Genomic DNA, 16,444 nt, shown 5'->3' on the forward strand with positions numbered 1-16,444 from the left:
TCCCCTTGCGACCTCTTCCCCACGACTCTGTTACCCTACGACTCCTCCCCTGTCAATCCCTACCCTACGACCCCACCCCTCACGACCCCAATACACCCCCCCCCCCCATGAAACCCCTCCCACTTCAACTAACACGACCCACCTTGCTACCTTGCGGTGGTTCCGAAGATCAACGTCCCCAAGGCCCGGTTTCTAACCAGAACTCCTGGTTATAGAACTGGTCAACCAGGCTGTTGGACGCGGCTGCTCGCAGCCTGATGTATGAGTCACAGCCTGGTTGATCAGGTATCCTATGGAGGTGCTTATTCAGTTCTCTCTTGAACACTGTGAGGGGTCGGCCAGTTATATCCCTTATGTGTAGTGGAAGCGTGTTGAACAGTCTCGGGCCTCTGATGTCGATAGTTCTCTCTCAGAGTACCTGTTGCACCTCTGTTCTTCAACGGGGGTATTCTGCACATCCTGCCATGCCTTCTGGTCTCGTGTGATGTTATTTCTGTGTGCAGGTTTGGGACCAGTACTATTTTCCACGTGTAAATTATTATATATAAAAATGGTTGACTTTATATGGACGACGGTCGGCCGAGCGGACAACATGCTGGACTTGTGATCCTGTGGTCCTGGGTTCGATCCCAGGCGCCGGCGAGAAACAATGGGCAGAGTTTCTTTCACCCTATGCCCCTGTTACCTAGCAGTAAAATAGGTACCTGGGTGTTAGTCAGCTGTCACGGGCTGCTTCCTGGGGGTGGAGGCCTGGTCGAGGACCGGGCCGCGGGGACACTAAAAAGCCCCGAAATCATCTCAAGATAACGTCTTATTGAAATTCTTGAACAGCTCCAGGACTAAAGGAAGTGATATCTGTATACATTAAAGGTCTCTACAAGAAGCGTTATTAATATATTATATAGTGTCTAACAAACGTATTATTTAAAATAATATTTGATTCACATGTTACATAAGGTTTTATAGTACAGACACAACACCTATTCAACTACAAACTTCTGAAACATGACAAATTGCAGACACAACAAAATTATGTACAAAATATGCAAATACACAATACAGCTCGTAAATTGGTTCACTTAAAACGTAATAAGAGGCAAACAGAGCGCGCGCAGCAACACACCAACTTGACCGTGTACGAGGTATATGGATTTAGGAGAAGCTACGATCGCTTTGCAAACTTGTTCACCAATTATATATTTCTTATATTTAGTAATTTACAACGCTGGATATGTGTATATTTGATACGAGTTTACCGAACGTAAACAACTCCAGTTGCTTAGCAACCGTCACCAGGGGTGGACACCCGCTGCTTAGCCGGACACCCATCACTTAGCCGGACACCCACCACTTACCCGGACACCCATCACTTACCCGGACACCCACCACTTAGCCGGACACCCACCACTTACCCGGACACCCACCACTTAGCCGGACACCCATCCTTACTCCACTATCACACACTGGCACTTACAACAGCGTGTGGCTGGTGGACAGCGCTCTAGACTCGTGGACCTAGAGACCAGGGTTCGATCCCCATACCCGGCGGATACAGATGAGCAGAGTTTCCTTAACCCTGATGCACCTGTTACCTAGCAGTAAATAGGTACCCGGGAGTTAGACAGCTGCTACGGGCTGCTTCCTGGGGTGTGTGTGTGGGTGGGGGGAGAAAGAAAAAAATTAGTTAGTAGCTAGTAACAGTTGATTGATTGACAGTTGAGAGGCGGGCCGAAAGAGCAGAGCTCAACCCGCGCAAACACAACTAGCTGAATACAATAGAGGGAGTTGAAGACTACAACACAGAGAGTTGAATTGTGAGAGGAAAAAGATTTGTAGGAATATGGAATAAATTTTAGGATGGATGAAAACAACAAACAAAAGTAAACAAGAATGTAAACAAACAAAATGGCGGGAATGAGAACAAAGGGATAAATGGCGGGAATGAGAACAAAGGGATAAATGGCGGGAATGAGAACAAAGGGATAAATGGCGGGAATGAGAACAAAGGGATAAATGGCGGGAATGAGAACAAAGGAATAACGTAAGGCCAAAAAAAGGTTGATGGAGAAAGAAGACCAAAGCAAACTGGAGGAAAATAAAACCAAAGAAAAACAAGGGAGACGAATGGACGGAAAAAACAGGTGAATAAGAGAGACAAATGGTGGAGATAAAAAGAGATTGAAGAAAGTAAAACAATGGAAGGTGACAAAGATAATAGCAGAATTATCTGCTCTTGTCTTTATCAAAAGGACTGTTTGGCTTCTACATAGGTGTTTGGCCAAGTTATAGCACTCTTTTGGCATCAATTGAGCATACCAATTAATTAAGCATATCAATCAATTGAGCATCTCAGTGTAGAATATATATATTAGCCACTTGTTACAAAACAAAGCGTTGCCTCGCAAACACAATCCTTGCGGTGTTTTTGTTTGTGTGTGATTGTTTGTTTGTTTTGGTACTGGTTCATGTGCCCTCGAGCGCTTGTCAATCAGTGTTTATTTGTGTTTACCCCCTAATATTTATATACGTTTTCTATGTTAGCATTGAGGCTGTGTGAGGCCCCGGCACTCACTCAGCCTCAATGGGATTAATAAAACTAATGGGATTAATAAACGACTGTTAATTGTAGCCTTAAAATCTAAATCTAGATTACCGTCTATAATAATAATAATAATGGCAGGTTATGGTGCAATTTTGTGCAAACTATCATAAATTTGCAGACATTTATTAATAAAGTTTTCTTAATTTAAATTTGTTGCGTAAAGGTGAATTTATATCCGTCAAACACGTGACTTCTGATAATAATAACAGGTGTGTATTCTCCAACAGTGATTTCCATACCTGCTGACACACATGGGCAGCGCTCTCTCCAAAAGCACAACCAGCTCGTCACTACTGTAACTAGCTAAGCTAAACGAATGTCGGGCTCCAGTTCCCGGGCCCCAGATGCACCGCCCCCACGATGAGTGTACCGTAAGCTGCATAATAAATTAACTACATGACCAATATCCCTCAAGGCACATATTAAACCAGCCTTGATTTATTTAGTAGAAGGTACAATGATAGTATAATGTACATTATACATTGTATAATGTACGATGAAGGGTTAAACTATCACAAGTTTGGGCGATTAATTAATGGGTACATTCCGCCAATGGTTTAAGGGAGCCGGTCGGTCGAGCGGACAGCACACTGGACTTGTGATCCTGTGGTCCCGGGTTCGATTCCGGGCGCCGGCGAGAAACAATGGGCAGAGTTTCTTTCACCCTATGTCCCATATTACCTAGCAGTAAAATAGGTACCTGGGTGTTAGTCAGCTGTCACGGGCTGCATGCTTCCTGGGGGTGGAGGCCTGGTAGAGAACCGGGCCGCGGGGACACTAAAGCCCCCAAATCATCTCAAGATAACCTCAAGAAGATGGTACAGACGCGCATGGCGCTAGTTTCTTGCTTTTGTCAATTGGTCGTAACTCTCTGTTACGTGTCATCACGTGCCCTCTAGTGGTAGGTTATAGTCACTACACGTTAATACCCCATATTCTGGCTGTTTAGGGGGTCAGGTCTTAGGGGCTTCTTCTCCCACTTGGGCCAGGGGATGGTAGAGTCTTGTGCAGGCGTCCCTCTGGTTGTTAGGGACCGTAGTGGGGGGGAGGGGGGGGTCTGGGTGTGGTTGCTAGGGGCAACCCTGCACATGAGGGGTAGGGTTGGGGGGGGGGGTGGAGAGGGGGGGGGGTTGGTAAGGGTTGGGGGGAAAGAGGGTAGCGGGGGAGGGGAGGGCCCCTTAAGGTTACCCCCAATCTCTACTGCTGCTGCTGCTGCTGCTACTGCTGCTGCTACTGCTGCTGCTGCTGCTGCTCAGATAAGCAGTTTCTGCCCCACAACCGTCCTCACTTCACCAACAATACAATCATCAATGATGGCACCACAGTCTATCATCAATGATGGAACCACAGTCTATCATCAATGATGGAACCACAGTCTATCATCATTGATGGCACCACAGTCTATCATCAATGATGGAACCACAGTCTATCATCAACGATGGAACCACAGTCTATCATCAATGATGGAACCACAGTCTATCATCAATGATGGAACCACAGTCTATCATCAACGATGGAACCACAGTCTATCATCAACGATGGAACCACAGTCTATCATCAATGATGGAACCACAGTCTATCATCAATGATGGAACCACAGTCTATCATCAACGATGGAACCACAGTCTATTATCAACGATGGAACCACAGTCTATCATCAATGATGGAACCACAGTCTATCATCAACGACGGAACCACAGTCTATCATCAACGATGGAACCACAGTCTATCATCAATGATGGAACCACAGTCTATCATCAACGATAGAACCACAGTCTATCATCAATGATGGAACCACAGTCTATCATCAATGATGGAACCACAGTCTATCATCAATGATGGCACCACAGTCTATCATCAATGATGGAACCACAGTCTATCATCAATGATGGAACCACAGTCTATCATCAACGATGGAACCACAGTCTATCATCAATGATGGAACCACAGTCTATCATCAACGATGGAACCACAGTCTATCATCAATGATGGAACCAGTCTATCATCAATGATGGAACCACAGTCTATCATCAATGATGGAACCACAGTCTATCATCAATGATGGAACCACAGTCTATCATCAACGACGGAACCACAGTCTATCATCAATGATGGAACCACAGTCTATCATCAACGACGGAACCACAGTCTATCATCAACGACGGAACCACAGTCTATCATCAATGATGGAACCACAGTCTATCATCAACGACGGAACCACAGTCTATCATCAACGACGGAACCACAGTCTATCATCAACGACGGACCCACAGTCTATCATCAACGACGGAACCACAGTCTATCATCAACGACGGCACCACAGACTGTCTCCTGTGGTTCCACTGCGTGTTGGCCTACCAGTGCCTGACAGAACTGGCGACTTAGCCACAGCAGGCGCCCTTAAAAAGGTGGAGTAGATGACCGCTGAGCAGCCCGAGAATACACCGAGAACTCGAACTAAATTGTTACTAACAAATTCCATCAATCAAGATAACATTATGTGTGTGTGTGGTCGGGTGGCTTATTGCCCGAAACGCATTGCGTAATAGTGGCTTTAGGCATTGTATGTACTAGCTCTATCTATATACCAATCCATTAATGTAACATCACTTGTATGTATGTACCTTACCTGAATAAACATATTTATTTATTTATTTATTTATGTGGAGTAACATGTCTGCGGGTGATGCAGGTAGGCCAGCAGACACCCCCTGCACGGCACCACTGCCTGTCTTAGGCTCGGCTACAAATATAAACGGGAGATTTGAAGCCTTGCTGATCTTCTTGAGGTTATCTTGAGATGATTTCGGGGCTATTTAGTGTCCCCGCGGCCCGGTCCTCGACCAGGCCTCCACCCCCAGGAAGCAGCCCGTGACAGCTGACTAACACCCAGGTACCTATTTTTACTGCTAGGTAACAGGGGCATAGGGTGAAAGAAACTCTGCCCATTGTTTCTCGCCGGCACCTGGGATTGAACCCAGGACCACAGGATCACAAGTCCAGCGTGCTGTCCGCTCGGCTCGACCTGGCGCTAAATGAAAACTTCCGTCGGCAAAACTATACAGAATCCCCCCATACTTATCTCCTTTCAATATATGTAACTAAAGACATGGATATAGACATATCTGAGACACCTGAGACAAATCAGGGCTAATGCTTCATACCTACTAGTGAGAGAGGTGTATAATTACACATCAGTTCCCCCCCACCCTAACACACAAGCGCACACACACACACACACACACACACACACACACACAAGACCCAACTAAAACTCCTATACAGTCACGTCAGGAGGAAAACAACAGTGAAAGAACAGGTGATGAAACTGAGAAAGGGAGAGGATGGATACACCGAGAATGTACAAAGAAGTGGGTGAAGATCGCAACAAGAGATTCCGAGAAGATCTCAACAAGAGACTCTTCACAATAGAGCAAGGATAAGTCCCTGAACTAAGAGGGGGGTGGCGATAAACCGAGCAGACTTTGAAAGATATTGAAATTGCCAGAGATGAGGTCAGGAGGTACAGTATCTGCTAGATCTAGACGTGACTAAGGCTGTTGGACCTGACGGAATCTCACCGTGTATGCTAAAGGATGGGGGCAGAAGCACTTTGCATGCCACTCATTCTCTAGGGTGTATAACAAGTCACTGGAAACAGGAGACTTACCGAAAAGTTTGAAGATAGCTTACGTAGTCCCAATATACAAAAAGGGCAATAGGCAGAAGGCCTTAAACTACAGGCCAGTGTCCTTAACACCATGCAAGGTGATGGAGAAGATCGTGAGAAAAAGGCTGGTAGCACATCTGGAGAGAAAGGACTTTGTAACACGTCTCCAGCATGGGTTCAGGGATGGCAAGTTGTGTCTCACAGTTTAATAGAATTCTATGACCAAGCAACAAGCATTAAGCAAAAGATGGCTGGGCAGACATCATTTTCTTGGACTGTCAGAAAGCTTTTGACAAAGTACCGCATAAGAAACTGTTGCATAAGTTGGAGAAACAAGCTGGAGTAAGTGATAGGGTGTTCCAGTGGATAAAGGAGTACCTACGCAACAGGAAGCAGAGAGTTATTGTGAGGGGTGAGACCTCAGAATGGCGTCTGGTCACCCTGGGGAGTCTCATGGAGTCTCATCTTGTTTCTGATACACGTGAATGATCTTCCAGAAGGTATAGACTCATTCCTCTCAATGTTTGCTGATGATGCTAAAATTATGAGAAGGATTAAGACAGAGCAGGGCAGCAAAAGGCTATAGGATGACCAGGACAGACTGAAGGAATGGTCCAACAAATGGATACTGAAGTTTAACTCGATCAAATGCAAAGTGATGAAGATAGGCGTAGGGAGCAGAAGGCCAAACACAAGGTACCAGCTGGGTGAGGAATTCCTTCAGAAATCGGAAAGAGAGAACGATCTGGGGGTTGATATCACACCAGACCTGTCCCTTGAAGCCCGCATCAAAAGGATAACATCAGCGGCGTATCCAAGGCTTGCAAACATAAGAACTGCCTTCAGAAACTTTTATACCTCATATGTCAGACTAATACTGGAATATGCAGCTCCAGCCTGGAGTCCACATCTAGTCAAACACAAAACGAACTTAGAAAAGGTTCAGAGGTATGCCACCAGGCTAGTCCCCGAGCTGAGTAATATTAGCTACGAGGAAAGATTACTGGAACGAAACCTCACGACACTGGAAGACAGATGAGTTAGGGATAACATGATCACTAACTAAAATTCTCAGAGTAACTGACAGAATACATAAAGGGAAACTAGTTAGCACGGGTGGTAGGCGAACAAGGGGACACAGGAGGAGACTGAGTACCCACATGAGCCACAGGGACGTTAGAATGAACATTTTCAGTGTCAGAGTAGTTAACAGGTAGAATGCATTAGGCAGTGATGTGGTGGAGGCTGACTCCATACACAGTTTCAAATGTAGATATGATAGAGCCCAGTAGGCTCAGGAACCTGTACACCTGTTGACTGACAGTTGAGAGGCGGGACCAAAGAGCCAAAGCTCAACCCCCGCAAGCACAAATAGGTGAGTACTCATAGGGGCGAGGCCCTGGGGGGCCTTGCAGCTGAGTGGACAGCGCTCGGGGATCGTAGTCCTTAAGGCCCACGTTCGGTTCCCGGCTGTGGAGTTAACAAATGAACACAGTTTCTTTCACCCTGAAGCCCTGTTCACCTAGCAGTATATAGGTACCTGGTAGTTGATAGCTGCTACGGGCTACTCCCTAGTAGATGTGTGTGTACGTGTTAGAGAGATTATTATAATAGATTGGTTAGAAAGGCGGGGTCCAAGAGCTAAAAGCTCGAATCTGCACACACACACGCACACACACTCGGACCATCATCACAAACCATCACTCAACAATACCAATATATATATATGACACAACAATCAATGTGGGGCGTATTAGTGTTCATCATCCTTCTCTGTTGAGAGTCACCAGCGAGTACTAATGATGCCATCTCTTCATGCCACACTTATATGTATCAAGCATTCCAATAGACACATCTAGTTCACAAGCCCTCCACAAGCCCTCCACAAGCCCCTTGTGGTGTGTGGGGGTGACGGGGGGGTCGGGGCTAGTAGAGTGTGAAGGGTGCTCGAGGCATATTGTGGCCCGAGTCATAATGTGGCCCGAGGCATATTGTGGCCCGAGTCATAATGTGGCCCAAGGCATATTGTGGCCCGAGTCATCATGTGGCCCGAGTCATCATGTGGGCCGAGTCATCATGTGGGCCGAGTCATCATGTGGGCCGAGTCACCATGTGGGCCGAGTCATCATGTGACCCGAGTCATCATGTGGGCCGAGTCATCATGTGGGCCGAGTCATCATGTGGGCCGGGTGAGGTGCAGGTGGTGTGTGTGTACAGGTGGAGGCGGTGGGTCAGCATGAACAATGTAAAACAGTGTACCTAGTCCCTATGGCAACCGGCAGGAGGTAGGGGCCGTGTTGTCGCCAGGGACTGTTGTCCTCCACGCCGGGGAGACAGACCTTCCCCCCTCGTCTCCACCTCTCGCTTCTCTCTCACTTTACCACGGTAAAACGTCTCTTTGTAATGTCTTCTCCTGATACACAAACCTCTTGCTGCATTATCCAAGACCTACGCCAATTCAAGGTTAAGTTGGCGTTGATTCGGCGTGCAGTAATATATTTAGCATCCACGACACAACTAGGCATTAAAAAAATAAAAGATATTCTTCCTTTAAAGGAGTTGTAAAGTGTGTTCAAAAAGTGGTCAAGGCCAGGTAGGAGGGCAGAACGTATACTGTCAGCCGCCTTGGTCCTCGGCACTAAGGTGATAACCCTCCACACACACACATCAACTCACTCTCCATACCCAACATACACCAACATGCACAAATACACATTTTCAGACCTCTTGAATTCTCAATGATGCATATCCAATATTTGATGCATCAACATTCATATATATTACAAGCCTCAACAATATTTGTGCTACTGATGTTTACAACTCAATACTCATTTGTATTATGGTATGAAGACATTTTCCTGCGCTACTATTTAAGATCACACATTACGAATCTTAGATGAAGGGGGGTGGAAAAGAGAAAGTAATGACACCATAAATGACTATCCCACTTTCTATAACTGCATGAGGTAGGCATCAGAGAAAACGTGGACTCGCGCAAAACGAGAATTACTCTAACTCTAACCTCTGACACTGTTTCATTGCTGACTAGATACCTCCGGCCAGATTCACAAAAGCACTTACGAACCTGTACATCTTTTCTCAATGTTTGGCGGCTTTGTTTACAATTATTAAACAGTTAATGAGCTCCGAAGCACCAGGAGGCTGTTTATAACAATAACAACAGTTGAATGGGAAGTTTTCATGCTTGTGAACTGTTTAATAAATGTAACCAATGCCGTTAAAGATTGAGGAAAGATGTACACGTTCGTAAGAGCTTGCGTAAGTGCTTTCGTGAATCTGGCCCCTGAGCTCGTCTTTGTGTACCAGCCATAACGTGAACACATACTATAAATACAACGTCGCCCCTAAATCAACACAACAACTGTAAATAAAATATAATAATAAACAATAAAAGCAGGATTCATCATTTTGTTCAGACTTATGGGACATCCTCTATATATGTTTTTTGACATTGGACTCTGAAAGGAGTTCTTACTTCTGTCTGTATATTTCATTATAAGTAAAGGCTTTCTTATGCACATGTATATATAGAGATATATACAAACATGTATACAAATCCAGTCCCACTAGCCATAAAAACTTTTATCTGCAGCAGACTGATAGTTCTCGTGACTCTGGCAACGTAATCAGACGCGTGCTAAACACGTCCTCAACTACACTCTTGTGTCAAGCCCAAGAACCTATCTAAACCAGTGTGGTTGGTTACCATTTTCAACTTCAGATATTCAGCGTGAACGCTCACCCTTTCCTGAAGAAATTGCCTTTTTGTTCTCGAGAACATGGAATAAGACCTATGCACACACTGCCTAAAACAGCCTCGGTACCAACAGGGAAATACTTAACCTGCCTGTGCACTGTCAATCATCTTGTTACAGTTCTGGCGCCCCAGGTTGCCTACTAATTACTGAAGAAGGTATAGAGTGAGAAACATGTCATGCATCTTGGGCAAACCTCAATACAAACTGTGCCACTCCTTTTGTAGCAAGAATATTAAACACTCGAATGCACTGTAATAGTTAAGTGATAAGTTCTATAAAGGTTCAGGGGCCAGATTCACGAAAGCACTTACGAACCTGTCCATCTTTTCTCAATCTTTGGCGGCTTTGTTTCCAATTATCAAACAGTTAATGAGCTCCGAAGCATCAGGAGGCTGTTTATAACAATAACAACAGTTGAATGGGAAGTTTTCATGCACGTAAACTGTTTAATAAATGCAACCAAAGCCGTCAAAGATTGAGGAAAGATGTACACGTTCGTAAGTGCTTGCGTAAGTACTTTCGTGAATCTGGCCCCAGAGCAGTAACCCCGGGTCAGGAGACGACCCCAGCACAACGGGTGGACGTGCTCTGGTGCTCACTTCACTACCGTCACGGATCACATGGAAGGTGGTGAGTGGGTGGGTGGTACTCACCGTCTGTGGCGAGGCTCTGGTTGTGTTGATGATGGACTGGTTCTCTGTGTCTAAGCTCTGCTGTATCACATACGTGCTCCCTCCCTGGGCCAGAATTTGACCTCCCACAGGACTGCTCGCTACCTCCTGGAAACCAACAACACAGAACACACGAATTAAAACAAAATTAATGGCATTAATGTAATTTATGTAAGTAGGCCCTCGACCTGTGCCAGGATTTTTCTTAGCCTAATGTAATGTGGATTCACAAAAAGCAAAGGAAATGTTATGCAGGACAGAATCACGTCCCATTGGCCTCTGTAAGTCTATTTTTTTAATTACACCAATTTTAGGCCGGCCTCGACATTACATTACACGACCATCACATCAAAGCCACATATATTCATGTACAATACTTTATAATTAAAATGAATACATTTGGCATATAAAAACCAGGGGAAGAGCACAGTTTCCAATCATGAAAAATCAAGACACTCCTTTAGGAGATGAGCAGTAAGTATGCAGGTCAAAGCACAGGTTTGTTCCACTGCGAGTTAGTCTTGTATGGACAGTACATAACCGAGACAGAGATGTTTCCCGGCTTCCTATTTCGGTGACAGGCCACAGGAACAGTTCACGTGTAATGTTACGTAACACGTAGTAGCCAACCATCTCTCTCGCACGGCTGCGGATTGCGATATAAATGACGATAAATTTGAGTAAGGAATTGGTTTTATGGAGACGTAACATGTGCGAATAGCTTCTTGAGCAGTGGCATTACTAAGTCATTGGAAGTAACACTAATATGACAGAAAACACAGCAAAACTCGACTGTCTTATACTGGCTATAGATAAGATAAACCAAGTATTGAATTTCCGCCACCACAGGATGTGAAGTGTTAAAAAGACTCCAGAGTCATGACAGTTCTGTTGAAAGTCAACGACAATAACAAACGATTAAGAGCTCACGAAATGTCACTTTCTCAAAAAATATATAATCGTAAAATTCTTCAGTAAAAACACTTGTCTCTGGGAAAAGGCAGCATATGATGACTTTCTGGAGATCCCACTATAGGTGGCTCCCTGTTGCTAGCTGCTCTGGTTACTTCCACATCTATCAAGTCACACAAGGTCCCAAATGAGCCACAGAGATATTAGAAAGAACTTTTTCAGTGTCAAAGTAGTTAACAAATGGAATGCATTAGGTAGTGATGTGGCGGAGGCAGACTACCTACACAGTTTCAAACGTCGATTTGATAGAGCCCAATAAGCTCCAGAATCTGTACACCAGTTCACTGACAGTTGAGAGGCGGGATCAAAGGGCCAAAATTCAACAACCGCAAGCACAACTAGGTGAGTACAAGGCTCCTCTGCTCTCTCTGAAGGGCTAAGTTTTGGCTTCTGATACCTGGTAGGTGTGAATGACTCGCATGAGCCTTGTAATTACCTGTAACTACTCTTACGTAATTACATGGCCCATGCGAGTCATTGACATCTACCAGGGATCAGAAGCCAAAACCTAGCCCTTCACAGAGAGCAGAGGAGCCTTAATCACACTCACCAAGAAATTGACCACCACAAAAGTAGAGCAAGACATGACTAACAACAGCAGATCAAATCTAAACAACTCAGAAAACGAGTCGCCTAGTAATTAGGTCCTTCACGTCTCTAGTAGCAGCTGTCCACAGCCAAGAGGCAGCACCGGGAACTCCCGAATCAGCCAGTGCCGCTTAGTTATTCGCCTGGTGCTGTAGAGTTTACAGTTAATCAGGGCGCTCTCAGGTGAAGGCCAGCCTTTAAATTCTGTTCTGTGGAAGGGGGGGGGCAATTTGGTCGTGAACTATTTATATGGCTTTGTTGAGTTGCTGGAGAGCTGTCCACACTTATAATTGGATTCCCACACTTATAATTCGTTCCTCTTCCTGGTGTACGGCCCTCTTCCCTCACCATCTTTCCTCTCGCCTATTTCAGGTGGTGGATGTGTTTGTTTTCTCAGTGGCTGTCTTTGAGGCTTCTATTGTGTTTTTTTTTTTATTTTGGATTCTGTAATTCTTGGTCTTCCAGGGGGTTCGGGCCTCTTCTTTTCCAGATGGAGCAGGAATACAGTGGTGCCATTTTCTTGCGGTTCTCCCCTTGACGATGCTTTGCAGTTGTGACTGGCCAGGTTTCTTTAATTTGGCTTCTCGCTTGACCTTCAGACCTTTCCTCTTGGCTTTACAGACGATCTCTTGGTTTGTTTTGCAGGTTCTGTGGGCCGCCTCTTGGCTCGTCTTGCTGCTTCTGTTTCGGGACCTGGTTCAGTTTTATTGAGGTGTTCTTCGTTGTCATTTCAGGTCTTTAACTTTGACTTGTTCTGGCTACTCAGACATTTGCTGCAGAGTGTGGTTCTCCTCTTCAGTCCTTGCGATTCCACATCTGGGCCTGCCCAGATAGCAAGTGGTTTGAGATACCAGCCAGTCTGCATGCTTGCAAGCTGATGGTCTGTGGTGGCTTTGTTCCTCCTAGCCTTCATAGTTTGCATCTCCTCTTATGCATTTAAGTTGCTGCACATGCTTAGCTAGCCTCACTGTCTGGATATAGGCATGGTAGGGTCTTTTGTTTTCCTTCTGTGATGTCTTGATAACAAGTAACCTTGGGTGGTAGTTTATATCCAGCCAGATTTCCCAGGTATGTTTTGCCCCAAAAGGTGTGGTTGACTCTTCGCCGACTTCTAGGTTTTCCCCGTGCACTCGTCCACTTCTCTTGTCAACTGGGGTGGGCAGTTGTCACCACTCCATTCAGTTGGTTTTGTTTGCTGGCTGGTGATTTTTCTGGTGGCTTGGCCATGGTATCTATTTTTCTGGGCCTTGGTCTGTTGCTGCATGTGGGTCTGCTGGAGAGTCCTCTTTTTCTATACCATGAATCTTCCTTTGGCCTTGTATTTACTTAGTGTGCCACTTTATTTCCAATGATATTCTAATAATTCTTTAACTTACAGTACTCATCGTTATGGAATGTTAGCCTTCCACTTCCTTTTTTCAGAACTTTATTAAAATTATATAATCGAAAACAGTTATCATGAGCTCTCGTTGACATTTCATGCTCAATACACTCAATAGCCATCTTACTGTGTGAAGTAAGGTCCATCCTTGCTGACTGTCTCACACTTTTCTACATTTCCTACCTGACATGTTGCATTAGCAAGTTCCTTTCTCCTACTTCTACCAGCTTTGCTCTTTTGTCATCGCCTCTGTTTTCCAGTTAATTTGGCCATGCTGGAAGTCTCATTACTAGCAACTTCACTCTCGGTCTAAGGAATATTTGTCACGCACTGGATGATATTTATGCAAGCTCTACTTTTATTCTTGCTTAGGTCTCCTGTGATTCTCTGGGGGATTGGGGGACTCTAAATCATTCACATCCACTATCCTGCAAAATTCTGGAATATTGGTTTTCTTCGATAAATTGGTCTCTTCAAAAATTTATCTTGACCAGAAGTGATTTTTTTTTACCTGGAATTGTTTAGGGAAAATATTACATTATCTATGTTCCGGTTTAATATAGTTTATATTTTTTATATCCGAGTTTGCTTCCTCGACTTTGCAGACAGTTCGCAAATGTATATTTTTATACATTTAATGAGCTTTAGTGTACCCAATTTTTAAGCACTTCAATGTTGTTGTCCTGTGTGGTCAGCCTTAGCCTGGAGGTGAATTCATGATTAAAGGGCAAGGATTTGGAGAGTGGATAAATGGTATTGAAGTTGTGGTTAGTGAGGCATGCTTTAAAGGGGTGGGATGTGGCTTTTGTTGTAAAGAGGGTGATTGATATATAGTAGGTAGGAGGAATTGGCAAATGGTATGGTCTGTTGGGAAAGGGATGATTGGTATGGTAGATGGTTGTGAAGCTGTTAGGTTAGGCCGGAGAGGGTATTTACCCAATTTATCTGAGGGTCGCTAACACTGGTGGGCTTGACAAGGACAGGAATACGCAACTTGTCGAAGGTCCCTCTATTTGCTTTGATGATCTTTTCCAGGTATATTTTAAAACTCGACACAGTTTTGACATTTATGACTTTGGCGGGTAGGTTATTCACCCATGGGTTAATAACCCTGTGGGTGAAAAAGCATCTGTTTTCAGTCCTACAATGTGGCTTGTTGAAGTTGACACTGCTGCTGATAGCACGTGCCATGGTGGTTGTTTTTGTTATATTCCTCCCCCTCCCCCTCAAGTTGTAATTTCTTTGAGTTGGTTTTGAGGCTACTGGTTCTAAACAGCTCTTGACTACAAATATTTGTATACTTTCTCCTTTTACAATGTTTTAACAGGTATGCAAAATAAATTAAAATGCCCTAGATCATTTATCTAAAGTATTATACAGAGTATAATACTTTTAAAAGTACTTTCTCTAACACATTTAGGTATATTTGCATCTGTGCAGCTACCCTAGACTCTCTGAATGGGAGTAGTCAAGAACTAGCCAAGTTATGTTAAAAATCCCCATCACACAGGGTGGTTAGGCATACAGCATAGTATGCAATACTGTGAACTCCAAGGAGATGTAAACCCATATTTCACTATCTGTGATACTTTACTTCAGTATTTAACATTCTTAATGGTGTACATAAGCAAATCAAGTCATGAAATTAGCTCACTGCATATGTAAAGTGTTGCTGCTTGCTTAATGAAGTTCGGGTTCAGTTCCTGAGCCCACTGTGTGCCTCTGTAGTGCTCACAAGTCTGAATCCAATTGACTACTGTATAGTCATAATCCTTAGGATAAATAAGGCTTACAGTAGGGGGTGGCAAACCTTATGGCTCAAATGCCTAAGGTGGCATTTGTCCCCCACAAAAAAATGACATGCAACATGCAGTGCCGCCCCTTGATTCTTTAAACCCTACCCAAAATATAATTATTTAAATAGCACTTAAATATTTCCAAACCCTGAAAAACACATTCAGAGCCTTGAAATGCAATTTCTCAGCATCACTGATTAAACTACTAAACAATTTTCATTGTATTACTAAGTTCAGGTCATTTGAAGAAACTGCAAAATTGATAAGGTATGCATTCATTGTAATATTAAAACTGATTTGGAATATGTTGCAGTGGATTCCTTTGGATAATATAGATACAATTGATTAATTTACTAAGCAGCTCATTTCGGTGGTGAAAATTGTTACTAAAGAGCTGAACTAGAAAACTTAAAAAGATTGGTTAGAGATTGGATAATGCAGAAATGTGCAGAAAGATTCTGAAATTATATTCCTAAAACCTTTGAAGTGGAAAACTTCACAATGACAGTATTAAAAATGTTTAATATCATTCATGAAAGTCTTTCTTTCATAGTTACTTACTAATGAAACTAGCACTGTATGCACAGCTCTCAAACAAATATAAGTCTAGTATATAATGTCGTCATTGGTGCAGCAGCAAAAGTTTCCCCAAAGAGGTTCATTCCATGCACCTGCCAAACCCCCTGTTTATGAATGAAAAACGGTTTACACACGACACAACTGGTGACGTCAGAACACTTCCGGAACAAGTGCTTCGCTGACAACTTTTGTTCAAACCACAATGCTGTAAATGCTTCACCCATGTACTACAAATAATTGCCAATAGAACCTAAACACCTAACCTAACCAATGCCTAAATATGCATAGTATACTAATATATAACAATATTAATTTATATTTGAAAAAATTCCTGTTTTGCACGAACAGCATGTTAAAATTGATGAATGCGTCTTTGGGGTCGGCCGCAGGATGGAATGGACTTGGT

General features: G+C 43.9%; 1 protein-coding gene across 3 annotated transcripts in view; it reads right to left on the reverse strand.

Moving 5' to 3' along the window:
* Positions 1-16,444, reverse strand: part of LOC123759301 (DNA-binding protein RFX2) — a 236,900-nt gene that overhangs the window by 80,218 nt on the left and 140,238 nt on the right. For all 3 annotated transcript variants that reach the window (XM_069335036.1, XM_069335037.1, XM_069335038.1), the window contains one exon: positions 10,705-10,830. In XM_069335036.1, the coding sequence (XP_069191137.1) occupies positions 10,705-10,830 (126 nt within the window). The remainder of the gene's footprint in view (positions 1-10,704; positions 10,831-16,444) is intronic.

This window comes from Procambarus clarkii, chromosome 32 (genome assembly GCF_040958095.1).
Source record: "Procambarus clarkii isolate CNS0578487 chromosome 32, FALCON_Pclarkii_2.0, whole genome shotgun sequence".
Taxonomy (NCBI): Eukaryota; Metazoa; Arthropoda; class Malacostraca; order Decapoda; family Cambaridae; genus Procambarus; species Procambarus clarkii.